The sequence below is a fragment of the Caretta caretta genome, chromosome 20 (assembly GCF_965140235.1).
Source record: "Caretta caretta isolate rCarCar2 chromosome 20, rCarCar1.hap1, whole genome shotgun sequence".
Lineage (NCBI taxonomy): Eukaryota > Metazoa > Chordata > Testudines > Cheloniidae > Caretta > Caretta caretta.
The window spans coordinates 3,055,649-3,075,490 of NC_134225.1; the positions used below are offsets into that span (position 1 = coordinate 3,055,649).

At 57.2% G+C, this 19,842-nt stretch overlaps 1 protein-coding gene across 1 annotated transcript; it reads right to left on the reverse strand.

Annotated features, from left to right (window-relative positions):
* Positions 1–546: 546 nt before the first annotated feature.
* On the reverse strand, positions 547–18,091 carry NEMP1 (nuclear envelope integral membrane protein 1). The gene is made up of 9 exons (XM_048831969.2): positions 17,968–18,091; positions 11,876–11,997; positions 9,241–9,460; positions 8,216–8,288; positions 7,600–7,693; positions 6,779–6,893; positions 5,950–6,175; positions 4,991–5,164; positions 547–4,377 (listed from the first exon to the last, which is right to left on the reverse strand). The coding sequence occupies exons 1-9, from the start codon at positions 18,089–18,091 to the stop codon at positions 4,191–4,193; spliced, it is 1,335 nt and encodes a 444-aa protein (XP_048687926.2). The 3' UTR covers positions 547–4,190.
* Positions 18,092–19,842: the final 1,751 nt, after the last annotated feature.

Below are 19,842 nucleotides of genomic sequence, written 5' to 3' on the forward strand. Positions count from 1 at the left end.
CCCGTGCGCTAAACCAGGGGTCTGGATCTTGTGTGGAGCAGGGACAGGGAGCCAGCATCACAGCCCTGAAGAACAGCTCGGTGGGGGCTTGAAAGCTCGTCTCGCTCACCCCCAGAAGTCGGTCCAATAAAAGCTCGGACCTCCCCCACCATGTGCGAGGCCGGTAATGAGTTCGCGGCGGATGGGAACAGAAGAGTCAGGCCAGGAGGAAAAAATCACTTCACTCGTGTTGAGCTGCACCTGGGATTTGTCCTTCCAGCACCTCTTAACCCATGTGGAGCCCCCCTTCTTCCAGCCCAGGCCTGCCCCCCACCCCTCCCCGCTGTGACCTACACTGGGTGCAGAACCCTAGTAGCCAGAGCATTAACCCACGGGGCCCCTAATGCTTCGGGCAGGATACGAGAGCCAGGGGCTGTTAGGGGATGGAAGGAATCCGCTGATGAGCCTTGGTTGTGCGATAGACGGACCGACGACAGCTTTGTCCAGCCTCTCAGCTGCTTCGAGCCGAACCGCCGCTTTCACACCCTTGTTTAACACACGCACGGCTACAAAAACAAACTTTATTAAAATTCTGAACTGGCATTAACATCAAGAAAACTAAACTCTGGGCTCCGTGGCCGCTTGCGGCGGCGAACACTGAGAGCTGGCTTTCTGCAACAGCAGGGAGCGGGAAATAAAAGGGGCGCAGCAACAAAAAGAAAATATTTAAAATTAAACTGGGAATTACCCAGCGTGGCCATAACCTCCAGCAGTTACGCGGCTTATAGGCAGTGCCAAGCCGGATTGCATTGCGCAGGCTGCTCCTGCAGACAGCGCGTGCCCCCCCACTCTGATTATTTTGCAGCAGTGCCTGGCACAACAATGAACAAAAGCTCACTGCTGTGACATTACTTCATGGGGAGCAAGCAGGATGCGGGCCCTGGGGGGAGCACTTTCCCCAGAGGCGCCACTCAAGGGCAGTTATTGCTCAGATAGTTGCATAGAGATTGAGGAGCACCCTCCCCCCCATTTGTGCTTAAGAGAAGGCCTATCACCCAGGCCATGCCAGCCAGGCCCACACACCTCGCACGACAGAGGCAGAAGCTGGGACGCAGTTTGCTCTGAGTTCAGAGCTAGAAGTGGTGGGGGGGACGGGCAATCCAGGCCAGCTACAGCCTACCCCACCTAGGGCAGGCGGGCAGCCAGCCTTGCCCACTGACGCCAGTGCCAAAGGGTTAACTGAGCCCTGGGGCACGTTGCAGCCCTCGAGCAGGAAATGCCCAGCTCTCTTCTAAGGGCCAAGTTCCACACAGGCCTGGTCCCCTTCCATTTTCACTCCGGCTCACAACCAGACACTGTGCATAGTCACACAAGCCCCACACGGGGCCACTGTCATGAAATGAACGCACATCAGATGAGACAGGACAGTCCTGCCCAGCGGCTCTACACCTCAGCTGCTTTCTGCACTGGCTCAGTGCTAAGGCACAAGCAACCTCCAGGCTTTCGGGGTTCAGTGGGGATGTTGGGGGCCAGCTGCAACTTAAAGGGGCCTGATTTGCAAAAAGAGAGTCTGGGAGTCGGACTCCTTTGAGGGTGGCAGGTTGGACGCCTCCTGCCCATCACTAGTAGTTTTGACCATTTAGCTCACCCCTAGTTTAGCGGGTCTCTCCCCCAGCCCCAAGCAGACCCTCGAGCGCATCACTGCAAGAGACGACAGACTTGGGGGCCAGGAGCTTGTTTCGCTATATTTACCAAGAGAAGCTTCTTGGAAATAAAGAGAACTCTGCGACGGGGCGGGTTTCAAAGCAGCGATCCTGGGGAGACTTTCAGTAGCACCCAATTGACTTAGGAGCACGAGCCCTGCTGGAATCAATGGGATTTGTGCTCCTAAATCACTCTGGTAACTTCAGAATCCCGCCCTTCGCCCCATAGCTCCCATTAACTACAATGCATCTGAATGGGCTACGCAGCATGGAAAGCCTCAGGCACGGCCAAGGCCCTGGCCCCGCGGTTCAGAACTAGCTGCTCCAAACACCCCTTTGCTCCAGCAAAGAACCTGCGGCGTGAACGAGACCACGCCAGGCCGAGGGCTCGGCTGCAGCCCCTCACCTGCCGCCACGTTCACCCCCCACAGCCGGATCTGGAGAGAGTTGGGCCAGCGTCTCCCTCTGCTCCCTGCTCTTCAGGTCTGAGTTCAGGGACTTGCCCTTGCCCAGTGCAGCCAAGCCCCCGCGGGCTTCCTGCCCCACAAGGAGCTCAGGCTCCCCCCTGCCCGCAGGGAACCCAGGCTAGCAGCACTAGCTTCCCGGCTCAGGGGACTGGACTCCTCCAGGGAGCAGCAAAGATGGAAGCAGGTCAGGCAGGAGCGTCCCAGGATGTGCCAGGCCACCCAGCCACTTGCAGACAGGTTAGAGGGGATGTGGAGCCGAACCGGAGGCTGTGGGGGACAGGGACACCTCGCCGTACACTGCATTAGCACGGGACTCCCTAGGCAGAGAAGGCTGAAAGAGTCGGGTCTAGAATAGGGGCTCAGGGAGCCCCGTGAATAATGCTGACATGGTAGAGACGGGGGCACCCGCTCGGGCCCTAAGCAGGGAAAGCGTCTCTGGCTGCGGAGCACTGTGGACGTAAGTAAATGAACCACAACCAAAGCAGGTGAGAAGGACGCATTCAGACACAAATCCTGAAGCCAGGGTTTTCCTCATGTCCACAGGGAGACGCTCAAGGGTGCTGGGCCTAAGTGGGGCCGTTAGCAGTCCCAATCCTGGGCCGCACCAACAGGGAAGCCAGTCTGGTGCTCCAGCCACCGGCTGCAGGGGCACAGCCCACATCAAATAAAGATCTGCACCAGGAGACGGTGGGGAGGGGTTGGCAGCGCAGGCCCAGCAGCCTCGCCTGTAGCCATGCGGTCAGCCCTCGAAGCCCCCCTGGCTCCCCAAAGGGGCTGAGCAGAGGTGCTGACCGCCCGGAGGCCTCCGGTCCTCTTTGGTGATCATACGAACAGATGCCGTTCCTGCCCCCATACCCGTTACAGGGTGGGGAGCTGGCAGCCTTTCCTTGCAGGAGAACAGGAAGTCAGCTGCCCTGCACGCACCTGTCACTACAGCAAGTCTAAAGTTCTCCTCTTGTGCAAACAAAGCTGGCTCCCAGTGGGAGGAGGAAGAGATCAAGTTGCTCTCCCCACAAGCAGCCGGCCTCTTCCCACCGCTCCCACGCCGGCCTGCAAACCAGCTAACGCCCCAGCCCGCTGACAGCCAGCAGTGGGCAGCAGTCCAGGAGCCGTAGCCACAGGACAGTGAGGTGGGGGCAGGGGCCAGTGGAAAGTGGGGTTATTTTTCCTACTGGGGGCAGGATGGACAGAGAAAAGGGGCTGAGTTCTTCAGTTGGGCTCAGCTCAGCACCTGAGGCAGGGGACCCCTGCGCCCCAGGAAAGCCACCCTGCTACGGGCAGCGGGCCGAGCGCTCTTGCAGCCTGTAGGCATGCCAGCTGCTCTTCACCACCGCCCTGCCATCACCCGGGTGCTGCCCGCCTCCTGCACAGCTGAGACCCAGGGGAGCAGGAGAATGAAATTGTCTCTGTGGCTGAACGAGGCCCAGAGTGCTGCAAGCAGGAGACGGGGGGGACTCACCCCACGTTATGGGTGGTACGAGTCCCATTTGGACGCTGTGCCCTACAGACAACACAGGCCTGTGCAGAACCCTCCTGCCCCACAGAGACCCTGCTCGGGTTTGGGAAGGCTGGAGGGGGGGGCTTTCCCAGTCCAACTGAAGTCAGGCTGGGGCGACTCAGACAGCAGCCCCTATTCCTCTCTGCCCCAGACAGGGCTAGGGGAAGCTCTGCTGGCAAGTTGCAAAGCAACATGTGGATTCCCCAGAAGGGAAGTGCCCCCAGAACACCCCTTCCCCGCCCCTCCTTCGGTATCTCCCCCACTGGGGAAAGCCGGGAAAAGGACAAGTGCTGTGCAGCAGGAGAGGGACCAGGTCTGGTGCCAGCCAGAGGGCAAAGTGCTGCCAGGTTAGACGGGTGGAGTTCAATCCCCTGACTGCCCATGTCACTGGCTCCAGCAGGAGGTGCTGCCAGCCTGGCTGGCTCTGGTGCACTCGCACGGACAGACTGGGCTTTATACACACACACGCGCACTCATGGGGGCGCTCAGAGAGCGGGGATTGTATCCCGCAGCTCTACCACCAAATCCGTCCGCACGGCTCCCTCACTCAGAGCCCAGGTGGTTCTGGGACACGGAGAACCCTGCATGACCCTCCCCTTCGAAGGAGTCGTCTTCGTCTTCCTCAAAGAGCTGGTCCTCCACGAACAAGCCCCCCAGCCCGTACTCCTGCTCGTGGACAGAGACCTCGTTCGGGGTGAGGTGGGAGGCACCGCCCACAAAGTCGGCAAACCTGGAAGTGAACGAGGATGGGGAGCAATTAACTTCCACTGTGGGAAGACAGGATACAGGGCTAGACGGACCACTGGCCTGACCCAGTATGGCCATTATGTCCCTTAAAGGTCCTAGACACCATTAAGCCTCAACCCCCACAGAAGAATTAGTAACCCCATGGGGAAACTGAGGCACAGGGGTATGGGAGCAATTGGCCCGAGGTAACACAGAGCTGGCACTAGAATTGGCAAGTCCTGCCTTGCTGTCCCAGCCACCAGTCCAGCCCAGCCCAGCCCAGCCCAGCCCACTAGGGTCACTTAGGCATGAGGCTAGGCCAGTATGAGGAGCCAGCCACCCAGCCAATGAAAGGCTCAGCTGCTCCAGGCCCTGCTAACACATACCCGAATGATGCTAGCTGCTGATAGCACAGTCAGGACATAGACTGCACCTGGCACCCCCGGGAGTTTTTACAGCCCTGGCAGGTATGGAGTTTAGCTGCAGGCTGCCCTGCTGGAAGAGTACAGATTGCCCCAGTCAGAGCGCAGCCAGCCCTCGCCTGGACGTGTGCAGAGCCGCGGCCCCCTGGCAGGGGGCACCGTAAGGGGGTTGCCGGCACTCCCAGGGCGTTTTACCTCTTCGGAGACTGGATGCGGGAAACCACAGTCCAGGCGGAGAACTCTGGGCTGCTGCAGTATCCGCGCAGCTCCTCCAGGGCCCTGCGTGTCTCCAGCTCCCCCTGGAGCCGGTACTCCTCCTCGGTCAGCAGGCGAGGGGGGCTCGGCTTCGCTGTGGCTTTCTGCACCTTCCTGCCAGCAGAGCGGTGGCATTAGCAGCAGTTCCCTGCCTCGAGGCTGCGCTCAGTCCTTACGGAGAGCTGCTGGGGCACCTGAGGAGCTAGGAGCCTGAAGCAGAAGTTACCGGCTGGAATCCGCTGGCCTGGGCCAGAGGCTCTGAATGGATCTATGAAGCTTTCTGCCCACCTGTTTAACTCTGCCGAGCCCTGCTTGGAAGCCGGCTTCCCCACCGGCACCAGAGGCAGAGAGCTGGTCACCGCTGCCCTAAGAGGGGTGACCCCATCATGCCCCAGAACACAGAGACACCCCCAGGCAACAGCGAGGACACAGGAGAAAATTCAGTTCTTAAAGACCAGAGCATCCACCACCAAGCAGGTGTTGGTGCCACACAGTGGCCAGGTTGGGTTGGACAGTTTAGTCGAGGCCATAAAGTCTAACTGGGCTCCTGACCCTTGGCCAGAGACCCCTCTGGTAAACGATGAACGTCCAAGCATGAGCAACTGGCTCCTGGGCTCCGGTTTCATGCAGCCAATCCCTCCCTCCCCACCCTGTGTCAGCCAAAACCAGGCCACGTCTCTGGCTTGGGAACTCCCTTTTTAGCCAAATGCACCCAGGGCCCCGCATCCCCTACTCTCATTCAGCCACACTACGGCGCAGCCGTCCTGTTAACAGAGCCAGTTGGCTCCTTAGCCTGGACCAGATGACTCCTGCTTGGCCGTTCGCTGCCTCCCCGCCAGCAGTGGCTGGCCTAGACCCTGTGGCTGGAGCAGCTGGCGCGCCCGGAGCTCTGGAATCACCTGTAGGTGGCGTAGAGCCACTGGACGGGGTACTCCAGGTTCTTGGTGCAGACGGCAATGGCGATCAGCGCCAGGGCAATGGGCCGGATTTGGATGCCCGAGTACATGAGCAGCAGGCCCAGGAGCTGCAAGCTCCAGGTCAGCAGATTGATGTTGCGCTCGTTCTCCAGCGGGCCGTACCGGTAGCAGATGGCGAAGCTGGCAAAGCCCACCAGCAGCACGTAGCCTGGGCGAGGGAAGTCAACGGAGGCCGCTATGAACAGGACGGACACCCAGCACCTCCGCCTCCTTTCGGGCCCAGGGTCCCTCACAGACTCATCAGCAAGTTCATGGCCAGACCCCCTGCGAACTCAGCCAGGAATTCCACGCCTGCCCCACAGAACGAGGACTGCACGGAGCAGGCAGGGCAGGAAGCATCCTGACCGTTGGTGCAGCCCGCTCCGGGAAGCGCGGAGCACAGCCACGCTGGCCGTGCTCAATGCAGCAGGTACCACATAACCGCTCCTTCCCCGTCCCCATGCTGCTGGCATCACTGCTCCTACAGTCCCGGGTCCCTTCCTGGTCAAATGACTCTAAATCCTATTTGGACAGGGGCTGCTGAGCTCGGCTCGGGTGGCTAAGCTGGGCAGATCTGCAGCAGTAAAATCCAAGGTGCTGCTCAGACAGGCCGCCTCCCAGGAAAGCGTGGTGGGAGGAGGGGAAGTGGCCGCCGGCTGCTGAACAGCCCCGTTTGTAGCTGCGTAGAAGGCAGACGGGCGTGGAAGTCCCAGCATCTCCCACGCCACCGTCATACAAACAGCCTTTGCGTAAGGCGCCAAGACACACTCACCCAGGAGATATTGCCAGTAGGACTTGCAGATCTCTCGTATGTTTCTGAAGACCAGCTGGATGAGGTAGAGGGAGAAGGACCAGCCTCCCACTAGGATGAAGTAGATGGGACTTTTCTAGGGCAGATGGAAAGACGTAAGAATAAGACACGTGTCTACTAGAGCCAAACCGCCGCTGTTTGATGTTCACCCCAGGGGAAGACTGTTTGCTAGACAGGCCCTATGTCAAAGGGCAGCGTTGCCTAGCGGGCCAGGTACAAAACCTGGGTTCTGTCCCAGGTCTGTGGGGCTCTGGTCCTTGGCCGCTTTCCCCTCCCACCCCTTGCCTCCTTCGACTGCAGACTCTGCCCATCACTCGCTGCGCAGCCTCAAGTGGGCCCTGAACTCAGCGGTGTGCTACTGTACACGAGCCAGACCGGGTGGGTGTTCTTCCCTCCTCTCTCCTGACACCCAGAGCACCTCCACACTGGGGCGGCGGGTTTTTAGCACTAGCGCGTGCCTCTGCATACCCGCTACCACCTGTGTGAGCTACAGCCGAGTGCGATGGTTTAACCACCGACTACCTTGCTCAGAGCAGGGGTTAGACACCGGAACCACCATACCCCAGCATTCCTGCCTCTGGGGCCTGGGCCCTGAAAGGCTCTTTCGGGTTTCCCCCCAGCATAGACCGGACCCGAGAGCCTCAGAGGGCGGGAGTTTGTAACCAGATTCCCAAGTTACAGCAGTTTGGCGCGGTCCTTGAACCAGCCAGTCGCCGAGTGGTCAGTTCCAGCTCCATCGCACTCAGCAGCACCCGATTCCCAGACCCGGACCGCAGCCTCACCTTGGGCATCACCTTGGCCATCACGTAGATGAGGATCAGCAGCGAGGCCAGCATGCCAATGCTTATCCCAGCTGAGTAGTGGAAGAGCTGACTCCTGCGGAGATCACGCACGGCGGGTGAGTTTGAGAGATGTCCACCCGCACAAACACACGCCGAACAGAGCTTCAAGCAGACACACCCAGGAGAGCAGGAAGCCAACGCGCCTCGGGATCATTAAAAGGGAGCTAGGGTGGCATTCACTGTGTCTTGGTAAGAGCAGCCTGCGCAAAGCCAAGCTCCATGGCTGAGCCAAGGGGATTTGCAGTGTTGGGAGATGATCCCCCTGATTTAACTGCCGGGACACCAGGCCACAGCCTGAAAGCTCGTAGGCGGCCTCCCAGCTGTGGATGTTAGCAGCCCTTTGTTTACATAGCTATTAAGGGACAGAGGCTAGGCTGGGGCAGGCACCGCTCCGAGGTGCCCCGCTGCACCTGGCCGCAGCAGCATCCCTGAGGTCACGTTTCCTCCGTGTTGCCCAGGCCATTAACACAGAGATGGGGGGGGGGGGGGGTCGAGCACACAGGACAGCAGGTATGGCACACGCAGTGGTCTGGTCTTCCAGCAAGGGGCGACCCACCTGCTCAGCAAATCGCCGCAGAAAAACAGGACCAGGCCCAGGAAGGAAACCAGGCAGAGCTTGGTGTCAAACCCTAAAAGAGACAAGACAGTATCAGAGAAGACCCCAGCCTGGTTACTTTGTGCTGGAGCCCACATGACAACATGACACGGTCCCAGTAGTCCACGGGGAGCAGCTGGGAAATACCCAGCACAACATACAGAGGCAGACCCCTGAGCTGGATATGCCTGGATAGCTCAGTGGTTTGAGCATTGGCCTGCTAAACCCAGGGTTGTGAGTTCAATCCTTGAGGGGGCCATTTAGGGATCTGGTGCAAAAATTGGGGATTGGTCTTGCTTTGAGCAGGGGGTTGGACGAGATGACCTCCTGAGGTCCCTTCCAACCCTGATATTCTATGATCCCGTCTCAGTATAAACGGCCCCAAGGCCCAGACTCTGGATAAACCTGGTGAATCTCAGACCAAGGATTCAAACACGGCTTTGCTGTGGGTGGCACCAAACTGACCTGGGGCTGGAGGAAACGGATGGATGCACCCTGCTTCTCTTCCAGAGGCGTACACAGCCCGTGTTGGGCGAGTGCTTCTCTCCCACCCCCATCCCCTCACCCACACCCCTCCCAAGCAAAGAAGGAACTGGTTCAGTCATTAGACCTAGGGCTAACACGTGCTATAACGCCCTATAACAGATACCTGGTACCGCCAGGAGCCCGTTCTAGGCCCAAAGCAGCTGGACCAAGCTCCCTGCAGAGTTGGGTGCCACCACCTGCCTGTTTTTAACCTTCTCCTCAGATCTCCTCCATTCCCCCCATTGGCCCAAAGGGCAGTTTCAGGGTGCTCACCCTGACACCCCCGTGTAAGACTAGCTGGGTTCTTCCAAACAACGTGGCACCCAGCAGTAGCCAGGTAACCCTGACTCTGCGCTGCTGGATGGAGCACATCCTCAGCGAAGTGGCAGGAATTGCACCTCCTTCCCCGAGCAGGCCTACAAAGCCCCGAGAGGGGCAGCCCGACCCCCAGCATGGCTTACACCGGAAGAGGACGACGCTGTAGTTGGTGTTTGCCTCTAGTAACTCTACTTTCAGGCAGGTTTTCTCGCTGTAGAGATCCACTGGGATGTAGGTGTCGTTCAGCTTCTCTTTCAAGAAGGAGAAGAAGAAGTTCCACACGTTGAACTCCTCCAGCTCTTTCAGCTTCTCCTCATTTTCCACCTGGGTGACACGGATCATCTTGTTGCTGACAACTCGGATCTGCAGACGGGAGAGGAGAGGTACTCGCACACCCACGCTGCACTGCAGGGGTGGACATAACGGGGTCTTCGATGAAGCCAGCGCGCGAAGGAGACAAAACTAGATGGGGATCGGAGCTGTGCAGCTAACAGCTAAATATTGCTTAGCACTTTGTGAGGGGCTTCCCATATGTCAGCTCGCAGTACATGGGGCAGGTTTGTTCCCTTCCCTGATCAGTGGTCTCAGGACAATGAAATCACTGCTAATCTGGTGAGACTGCCAGAAGAGGCGGCCTTGGAAATGCTATTAGAGATACAGGGTACCATTTCCAAACTCACCAAAGTGACAGTCAAAAGTTCACTTTGGTGAGTTTGGAAATGTACCTACAGCTAGCTTACCAAAACAGTTAGACCAGTGGCTCTCAACCTTTCCAGACTACCATACCCCTTTCAGGAGTGGGATTTGTCTTGTGTACCCCCAAGTTTCACCTCACTTAAAAACTACTTTGCTTACAAAATCAGTCATAAAATACAAAAAAGCGTCACAGCCACACTGTTACTGAAAAACGGCTTCCTTTCTCATTTTCACCATAATTACAATATAAATATTGCACTGACATTTCAGTGTACAGGATACAGAGCAGTGTAATGAAATCATTGCCTGGATGAAATTTTAGTTTGTACTGACTTTGCTTGTGCTTTTTTACAACAGGCTCTTAAGACAGGCAAATCTCTAGACCAGGTGCCATACCCTTTGGAAGAGGTCTGCGAACCCCCAGTTGCCAATAACTGACTTCTCAGGAAGTGTATCCACATCCTGCACCTGCATGCCTACAGTCGCCTTCACGTCTCAGCTGCAGACTCTCTCTCAATGCCTCCTTTTCTCATCAGCAAGAACCCTGGCCATGAGCATCTAAAAATGTGAGTTGCAAGAAGACCTGGTCTCAGTTAGACATTTTCAGGGGACCAGTTGAAGGATGAGGGAGGATTTCAAGGCACAGAACCAGCAGCGAGAAAGTCTAGAGTGTTCCTACCTTTGCCGCTTGCTTCCTGCATGCACTTGCAAGTCACTTCCCCTCCCATTGCCTCAGTTTCCCCATCTGTAACTGGGGGATAATGCTCCCATCCGGGGTCTGAATTGAAGCATCCTTGTTAAAATTGCTGAGTCTCTCAGACGGAAGGAGCTTAAGCGCTGATTGTACAAACTTCTCTCAGTGGGCTTGTTTTAGTCATTCCCTGACATGCTCATCAGGCAGTTTCGCCTTTGATAGCTTTATGGAATAAATTACAAAACCCATGGTTCTCTGATGCGATTCCTTCCCCCCACCTCCGGCCAGAAGAGGCTGATGTGAAGAACAGTGCCGCAGATCTCGACAGACCGAGAAACCGTGACACGAAGCGTCCTGACAGACGCTTGCCACTTCTGCCAACATTAGATGCAGCCTCAGGGCAGCCGCCATGAGAAACTAGGCCAGCGTCTGCCCGCTGTGGCAGGAGAGATCAGGGTGACAAGGGGCGTCAGGGGGAGGAACAGCCCTGCACTGATGTCTGACGAAGCCTCGAGTATCACTATGAACACTGGCCCTTTGATAGCCCCCGCATGCCAGCTGCCAAACAGCAGTTCCTCTCGCTTTTCCTACCCTGAGTAGCCCCTGGGGCTCCTCTGCCTGACGAGCAGCAGGGCGACCCTACTTTGAGCCTATGTCTGACACTGCTGGAAACAGGAGCCTTACGGCTGACAGCAGTGTCTCCTTCAGCCAGCAACATGGAGGGCTTCCCCACCAGAAAACGCTCATCTGCAGCAGGCCTTATCCCCGGTTTCCAGCTGACACCCAGAGAGCTTAAGTGACTTGCTCAAGGCCACAAGAGTGAGTGGCAGGGTGGGGGGGAAAAGAGAACTCTGAACTCCCGACGCTCAGTCCATTGTTCTAACCACACCACGACACTTTCGCCCAACACTGGGAATAGAACCCAGGAGTCCTGAAACCAAGCCTGCTGGTTCTAACCACTACAATGCATTCCTAGGACACCTGTGGTTGTCTTTTGGCCTTACTGTGCTCTCTCCTGCCTGTACAGCCCCAGCACATTCTGGCTCCTAACCTCATATAAACCACAGGACGAGAAGGGCAAGGAACAAAGGCTGGGAACACATCTGGGACTGGCCAGCAGCAGGAGCATTCAGACACAGGTAGGGGTCCAAGCAAGAAGTTTCTCTCCAGGGACCAGCCCTTACCTTGTTGCTACCGCACCCGCCCCAAGGAGAGGAGATAAAGAGATAAGGGGGTTTGGTCCGAGAGGTTCTTTCGCTGGTTCACACAAACCCGACAAAGCCTCTTTCATTCAGACTCTTGGCTTGAATGTAAATAATGGGAGTGGGGCAGCAGAGAGACGCAGACCTGGTTTTGCAGCAGCAGGCAAAGTGGGCGCTGGTTCCTACCTGCATCCGGGTCCAGATGTCATGCCATTTTGGGATCACCGCGTTGGTGTAGCAGAACTGCCGCGGGAGCGTCAGATGGCTCACATGCCCTTCTTCAAGTTGGATCACCGACTTCTCAGCACCTCCATTAGACAGGGGAGAGGGATAAGAAAGATTTAGTAACAAACTAGATCCGATGCAGCTATACCCATTCGTGTCTGGGAGCGAGCCTGTCCTGTGTCCGGCACAAGACACAGGGGGGGGAGTTCTCTTTAATTTCATTTAAAAGAACTGTGTTTGTTTTGATATCAATTCAATTGATTTCACAGGGCCCTTTCCCCAACCTTCGGCGCACCCTGATGAGGGAAGCTGGAAGTTTTGGCATTTATAACAGGTGGCCCCTGGGGAAACGGTCCGAGATCAAGAGATGGGCACTTGAACTGGGTGTTTGGGCTCAAAGGTCCTGAGCTACAGTTTCAGGCTTTCTGCAGACTCAGGAAGGCATCCCAGCAGCACTTCACCCTTGGCTCGTGTTGCTACAGGTTTTCTTCACACTCACCAGGGACGAAACAATCGTGGGTGGCTTGTTTTTAAGGGAAAGGAGTACTTGTGGCACCTTAGAGACTAACCAATTTATTTGAGCATAAGCTTTCGTGAGCTACAGCTCACTTCATCGGATGCATACTGTGGAAACTGCAGAAGACATTATATACACACAAAGCATGAAAAAATACCTCCCTCCACCCCACTCTCCTGCTGGTAATAGCTAAAAGTACCTCCCCCCACCCCACTCTCCTGCTGGTAATAGCTTATCTTAGATAAGCTATTACCAGCAGGAGAGTGGGGTGGGGGGAGGTATTTTTTCATGCTTTGTGTGTATAAAAGACTTCCTACGCTTTCCACAGTATGCATCCGATGAAGTGAGCTGTAGCTCACGAAAGCTTATGCTCAAATAAATTGGTTAGTCTCTAAGGTGCCACAAGTACTCCTTTTCTTTTTGCGAATACAGACTAACACGGCTGTTACTCTGAAACTTGTTTTTAAGGGGAGACTTAGAACCTAGAGAACATTCCCGCAAGCAATAGGTGGATTTCATGGCCAGTTCCACAGCCCCAGGACTCATGGGACTCTGGCAGTGAGTTCTCTGGGAGCAATTCTGTTTAAAGAAAGAGCAAACACGTCCCCCGAAACTAGGGATCGGGCACTTGGTGATACCACCAGCACCAAACAAGCTGTCCTGGGAATGCCGAGGTCAAGGGAAACACCAACCAGAGACTAATTGCATGGAGCCTTCCTAAAACATGAATTTGATTCTAAGCTCACTCGTGCAGTTCCACTGACTTCTGTGCAATTTCTCCTGATTTACACTAACACAACAAGAGGATCAGGGCCCAATGTGCATCCCACATAGACCTCATTAGAGTTTACATAAGAACGGCCATACTGGGCAAGATCAGTGGTCCACTTAGCCCAGTATCCTGCCTGACAGTGGCCATCTGAGCAGGGTTGGGATTTTGGAGTCACCCGACATTTTTCCCCAGTGATCGCCTCCCCAAGAAGCTCTGAGCCTGACGTTCTTTGGCCCTCCATGTGTGTTGCAAGCACACCCACTCTGCGAGAGACAGCCCTGGGGGAATTTATTCAGCAACCACATCGGTGAGAGAAATTCACCGAGTTTAAGGCCAGAAGGGACCAATGTGGTATCTCCTGAATAACACAGGTCCTAACTTCCCTGTATTAGTTCCTGCTTCAGGTCCAATGTCTATGGCTGAAGGAGAATGGCCGGGGGGGCGGGGGGGATCCCCCATTTCTGCCAGTACTGAGTCCTATAACTTGTGAGGTGAACTAAGGACCATTTTCACTCAGCAGGCAGAAGGAAACACTCATTAACTTCAGCTTCACTCCTGGAACAAGGCCAGATGTAGCTTTACAGTCAACTACAGCCTTAGACCATGCCTCAGTTTACCTTCTCTGTCATAATACAGCACCGCTGTAGGTAGAGGATGGCAGTAGAAAGGGGAAGCATACTGGAGTTCTGATCAGCTAGGAGGGTGGCCATTATTTTTGGTCACTATAAGTAACTTTGTTCATTTAAAAGATATTCCATTGAACTCCTCCTGATTTATAACTGGCTTGGCATCTGTAAGTGCCTTTGCAAGGAGATAGTCCTCTTCTCTAGCCTCCTTAGGAAAAAGCCAAACCCCAGGCTTTCATCAATGCATGCGTGTGTTGTGAAGAGGCTCCCGAGAGTCTTTTCTCAACAGGCGCACATATCTCCCACGGAGATGGCTCAGGCGTATAGATTCACTGCAGAGAGTGGGAGTTTGAGTAATGCTGTGTGACTTTAAACTATTTACCAACGTGCTCAAGTTCATAGAAAAGTGTTATTCCCCAAGAGGGGAGACATTAGATAGCTTAATGTTGTTTTTTTTTTACTCTACCTACAACTTTAGTAGGGAAAGAACGTGACTTACATTAAAAATCGCCATGCTACAGTCACTACGTTGTGTGCCCAGACAGCATGTGCTGCTCACACGGATTAATGGATGTTTGTTAATCCTTTGTGCTAGGCACAGCCCTGTTCACACCGAACAAGGCACCTTTTACACATAGCCCAATTTTTAGCAGAGGAGCAGTACGTGCCTAGATGGAGGGCAGTCATGATAATCCATGATTTAGTTGGGGATTGGTCCTGCTTTGAGCAGGGGGTTGGACTAGATGACGCCCCGAGTCCCTTCCAAGCCTGATATTCTATGATCCTTAGTGGTTAATAATAATACCACGCTCACCTATAACACTTTTCATCCATAGATCTCAAAGCACTTTACTTTTATAGATGGGGAAAATGAGGCACAGAGCAGGGACATGACTTGCCTGAGGTCACCCAGCAGGCCAGTGGCAGAACCAGGTCTCCAAGGCCCAGTCAGTGCCCTACCCACTAGGTCACACTGCCTCCCGAGCGACATTTTTGGGGTTTCCAATCAGATACCCTACTCCCTTCTCCACCAAGGCAAACAGACTGGCGAGCCTGCTAACCCCATGACAGAGGTCATTGCCATTCAATCCATTCTCTGCTCCCCAGAGAAACTAACAGTCTCACGAATAGAGAAACACTCCCACAGAAGCTAACAGCACCTTCGGGGCATCCTCAGGCACTTAGAGAGGCACAAACATAGCCACGAAGTGAGATTATCACAAGAAGGAATTGGCACTTTGTTTATAACTCACAGTTCAAAGAGTGCGGCTCAGAAGCAGAGATTTCAATGCACAAATTAACATGCTTTTGGGCACACCACCATCCCCACACACCCACCACCCCAAACTTCTCAGTTAACACAAAACACAATTAGATTTAACTTTTCCTTTTCTCTAGCTTTGAAGTGGGAATTTTCTGGAGTCTTCTAAACAGATCAAAAGCCTTGGCTTGTTTTCCTCTAGCTTCGGCATGTGTAGGAAGTGCACACAGAAAGGCATCCTCCTCCCAACCAATGAAAGTGGTTTTGCCACCTCTGACACTTCTGTGAGGCGAGGGCCTAGAGGTCGTTAACTAAGACTGAGGTCCCATTGTGCTGGGCACTGCACAAGCAGTGTCTGGCCCAAAGAGTTCACGGTCTCAACTAGAGAAGGAGTGGGAGACAAAGAATCATCAATTTACCGCTGCAGAACTGGGGCGTAGAAAGATCAAGGACTTAAAAGGAAATCTGGGGCAGAGCCAGGAGCTGAACCCAAGTGCCAGTTCAGTGCCTCACCCACCAGCCCACGCTTCCTCCGATCTCTGCCCACCTTGCGCAGAGACGAATCAATCAGTTTGTATGGAGAGGGAACGGAGCCAACTAGAAAGGATTATCAGATACTTGTATTATGGTGGCACCTCAAGGGGACCTGGTCAGGATTATGGTTTGATAGCACAAGGTGCTGTGCACAAGGTGCCCCCTGCCTCCCCACCAGTGCCAACATGTCCCCCATCCTCTGCCAACATCCTCTTTTATCCTGCGTCATTCCCATCCCTCGAGTCCCTCCACTGAGGGGCTCACAAGATTGACTTGGAATGGAGGCATTTAAAATGGTGCATCATAACGCACTTCAGGTGATTCCCCAGACTGTGCGGTGATCCTGCCCCGCCCTGCCAGCGCCCCACCCAGCCCCATGCCGCCTACCAGCACCATCCTTCCCTGTCTCAACCCCCACCGTACACAGCCTGCCAGTGCCCGCCTGTCCCACCAATCTCCCGCCCCAACTCCCCAGGGGTTCACAGTCTCACTGATTTGGGTCCACCGCCCATAAGTCTCTCCCCACCCGCAAGTCACTGCACGTGAGCCCCAAAGAACAGCCTGGATCTGCTGGCAAGGTGAGGTGGGGTGGGGCAGCGAGTGCTAGGATTTTTTTTGGGGGGTGGGGGGGAGGTGGCAATTTAACACAGCAGCAGGCAGCGCTGATGAGATTACAAGGAGCTCCCAGGATGGGGTGACAGAAGGGGACAGAGCAGGGTGATGGGGATTTACCTGCTGCCTCCCTGCACAGGGGCAGCCAGTGGAGTCAGGGCGGGAGGAGAAGAGAGAAAGATTCGGAAAAAATCACAGTTCCCCATGGGCCTATAGTCAGCATCCCCCCGGCTCACCAACACCCCATGCCGGGTGCCCTCAGGAAAGGGCCCCCACACCTGCCCCACTCCCACACCCAGACTCTGGGCCTCCCTGGGTTCCCATCCATCCTCCCCCATACCTGCCCCCCCTTCCTCACGCCCCAAGTCCCAGCCCCCCAGTGCCTGCGCCCCACACCCCTGGTCCCTCAGCCTGTCTCCCCCAGTCCCAGCCCCCCCCAAATCCCCCACTCCCCATCTCTGTCCCACCCCAGTCCCTGCCCCCTCCCGGGTCCCAGCCCCCCAGTGCCTGCGCCCCACACCCCAGGTCCCTCAGCCTGTCTCCCCCAGCCCCCAGTCCCTGCCCCCCCCAATTCCCCATCCCTGTCCCACCCCAGTCCCTGCCCCCCAGTGCCTGCACCCCACACCCCAAGTCCCTGCCCCCATTTCTACCCAGTCCCTGCCCCCACTCGGTCCCAGCCCCCCAGTGCCTGCGCCCCACACCCCAGGTCCCCCAGCCTGTCTCCCCCGGCCTCTAGTCCCAGCTCCCCCAATTCCCCCACTCCCCATCTCTGTCCCACCCCAGTCCCTGCCCCCACCCGGTCCCAGCCCCCCAGTGCCTGCGCCCCACACCCCAGGTCCCCCAGCCTGCCCCCCCCAAGTCCTCACACTCCCCTGGTCCCCCTCTGTCCGACCCCAGTCCCTGCCCCCCAGTGCCTGCACCCCACACCCCAGGTCCCTGCCCCCATCTCTACCCAGTCCCAGCCCCCCAGTGCCTGCGCCCCACACCCCAGGTCCTCCAGCCTGTCTCCCCCAGTCCCTGACCCCCCCCAGTCCCCTGGTCCCCATCTCTGTCCCACCCCAGTCCCTGCCCCCCAGTGCCTACGCCCCACAGCCCAGGTCCCCCAGCCTGTCTCCCCCAGTCCCAGCCCCCCAGTGCCTGCGCCCCACACCCCAGGTCCCCCAGCCTGTCTCCCCCAGTCCCTGCCCCCCAGTGCCTGCGCCCCACACCCCAGGTCCCCCAGCCTGTCCCCCCAGTCCCAGCCCCCCCCAAATCCCCCACTCCCCATCTCTGTCCCACCCCAGTCCCTGCCCCCTCCCGGGTCCCAGCCCCCCAGTGCCTGCGCCCCACACCCCAGGTCCCTCAGCCTGTCTCCCCCAGCCCCCAGTCCCTGCCCCCCCCCCAATTCCCCATCCCTGTCCCACCCCAGTCCCTGCCCCCCAGTGCCTGCACCCCACACCCCAGGTCCCCCAGCCTGTCCCCCCAGCCCCCCCCAAATCCCCCACTCCCCATCTCTGTCCCACCCCAGTCCCTGCCCCCTCCCGGGTCCCAGCCCCCCAGTGCCTGCGCCCCACACCCCAGGTCCCCCAGCCTGTCTCCCCCAGTCCCAGCCCCCCAGTGCCTGCGCCCCACACCCCAGGTCCCCCAGCCTGTCCCCCCCAGTCCTCCCACTCCCCTGGTCCCCATCTCTGTCCCACCCCAGTGTCTGCGCCCTGCGCCCCCCGCCCCGGTCCCTTGGGGCCCCCCCGGTACCTGCTGCGCCTGCGCCCCCCGCCAGCGCCAGCAGCACCAGGGTCCCCAGGAGCCGCCGCCGCCCCGGGGCTGGTTTCATCCCTCCCGCCATGGCCGCGCCACGCACTTCCGCCCGCACCGTCATCAGCCCGCCCTAGCAACCAGGAGGACGGGCGGGCCGCGGGCCTATGAGCGCCCAAGTCTGCTGTGACGTAAATTCCCGCCTCCTACCAACCGAGCTGGCCGACAGCCCCCCTCAGCCTATCAGAGAGCGGTTCAGGTCACGGCCACGCCCAGCGTCCGCTTACCGCTCGTCACGCTGACTGACACGCTAGACAACCTATGATAGGACAGCTCAGCCCCATAGTAACCCTTAGACCGGCCCTCAGTAACCAATCAGTCCCATCGTAACCTTTACACCCTCCCCCTAGCAACTACGGTGACTGACAGCTTCCCCAGTCTATCAGAACACAATACAGCCCGAAACCTAACAACCAGGCTGATTGACAGGCCTCTCCACCTATCACGAGACGACTTTGTCCCTTGGCAACGTTTGACTCATGGCTGAACCAACCGATTGTAGGGTCCCTCGTGGGGGGAGGGCTGGGTTGTTATTGTGGGGTCCCTCGTGGAGGGAGGGGCTGGGTTGTTATTGTAGGGTCCCTCGTGGAGGGAGGGGCTGGGTTGTTATTGTGGGGTCCCTCGTGGGGGGGCTGGATTGTTATTGTAGGGTCCCTCGTGGAGGGAGGGGCTGGGTTGTTATTGTGGGGTCCCTCGTGGGGGGGCTGGATTGTTATTGTAGGGTCCCTCGTGGGGGGGCTGGATTGTTATTGTAGGGTCCCTCGTGGAGGGAGGGGCTGGGTTGTTATTGTAGGGTCCCTCGTGGAGGGAGGGGCTGGGTTGTTATTGTAGGGTCCCTCGTGGAGGGAGGGGCTGGGTTGTTATTGTGGGGTCCCTCGTGGAGGGAGGGGCTGGGTTGTTATTGTAGGGGCTCTTGCATCAGCCATCTGACCACAACGCCCCCTGTTCCAAGTCCTTCCACCTCCTGCCTGTGCTTCACTGCACTGGGGGCAAGCGAGTTCCCCCCCCCCCGCCCTCTCCTCAGAGCCCTGCCCCTCCCTGTCCACCCTGCCAGCGGGCCCAGCCTTGTCCGCCTGCCCGCTGCTCACACAACCCTCCCCATGCCATCTCCCACGCTGCCCCACAGGCATGGAGCACCCGTCTTGAAACCGTCCCTCTGCACCGCTATGAGGGTCCCCCCCCACCCCCCGCACGGGCTGTGACGCCTGCAAGAAATCAGCCAGCCAGTGCTGGCGCAAGTGGGTTCTTCCTCCAGCTCTTTGTGAGTCGATATATATAGCGTGACAATTGTAGCTATTAATACAGCCATCGCATCCGATTGAATGCCCCCCTTCCTCCCATGTGCCCGGCACAGCCCACTTGCTCCTGCAGCCCCCGGCCCGGCAAGCTCACGCGTGCCTAGCTCCCTGCTAGGGGAGTAGTCACGTGTCTGTAGGATCAGGGCCAAAGCTAATCAGCGCAGACACTGTGGATAGGACATTTGAGTTCTATTCCTGTGACCTTGGGCAGGTCCTTTCCCCCCTCTGTGCCTCAGTTTCCCCTTTTTTCTGGTCTCTTAAAGTGTGTCTTCCTCCATGCTCAAACAGTGCCTAACCTACTAGGGCTCTGTCCCTGACGGAGGCCTCTGGACACTGCAGACCGCTGCCAAATAATAAAGAGATCACCCCAGTAGATCAAAGGGGGGGGCAACGCGTCCCCAGTCCCTCTCCCTTTTGCTCTGGCTCATGGGTCTCTCCCAGCCTTGAATGGAGTCCCAGAGGCAAGGAGCTTCTCTGACCACCTCCCCAGCTCACAATGCTGCGTGTGGGTGGGCGG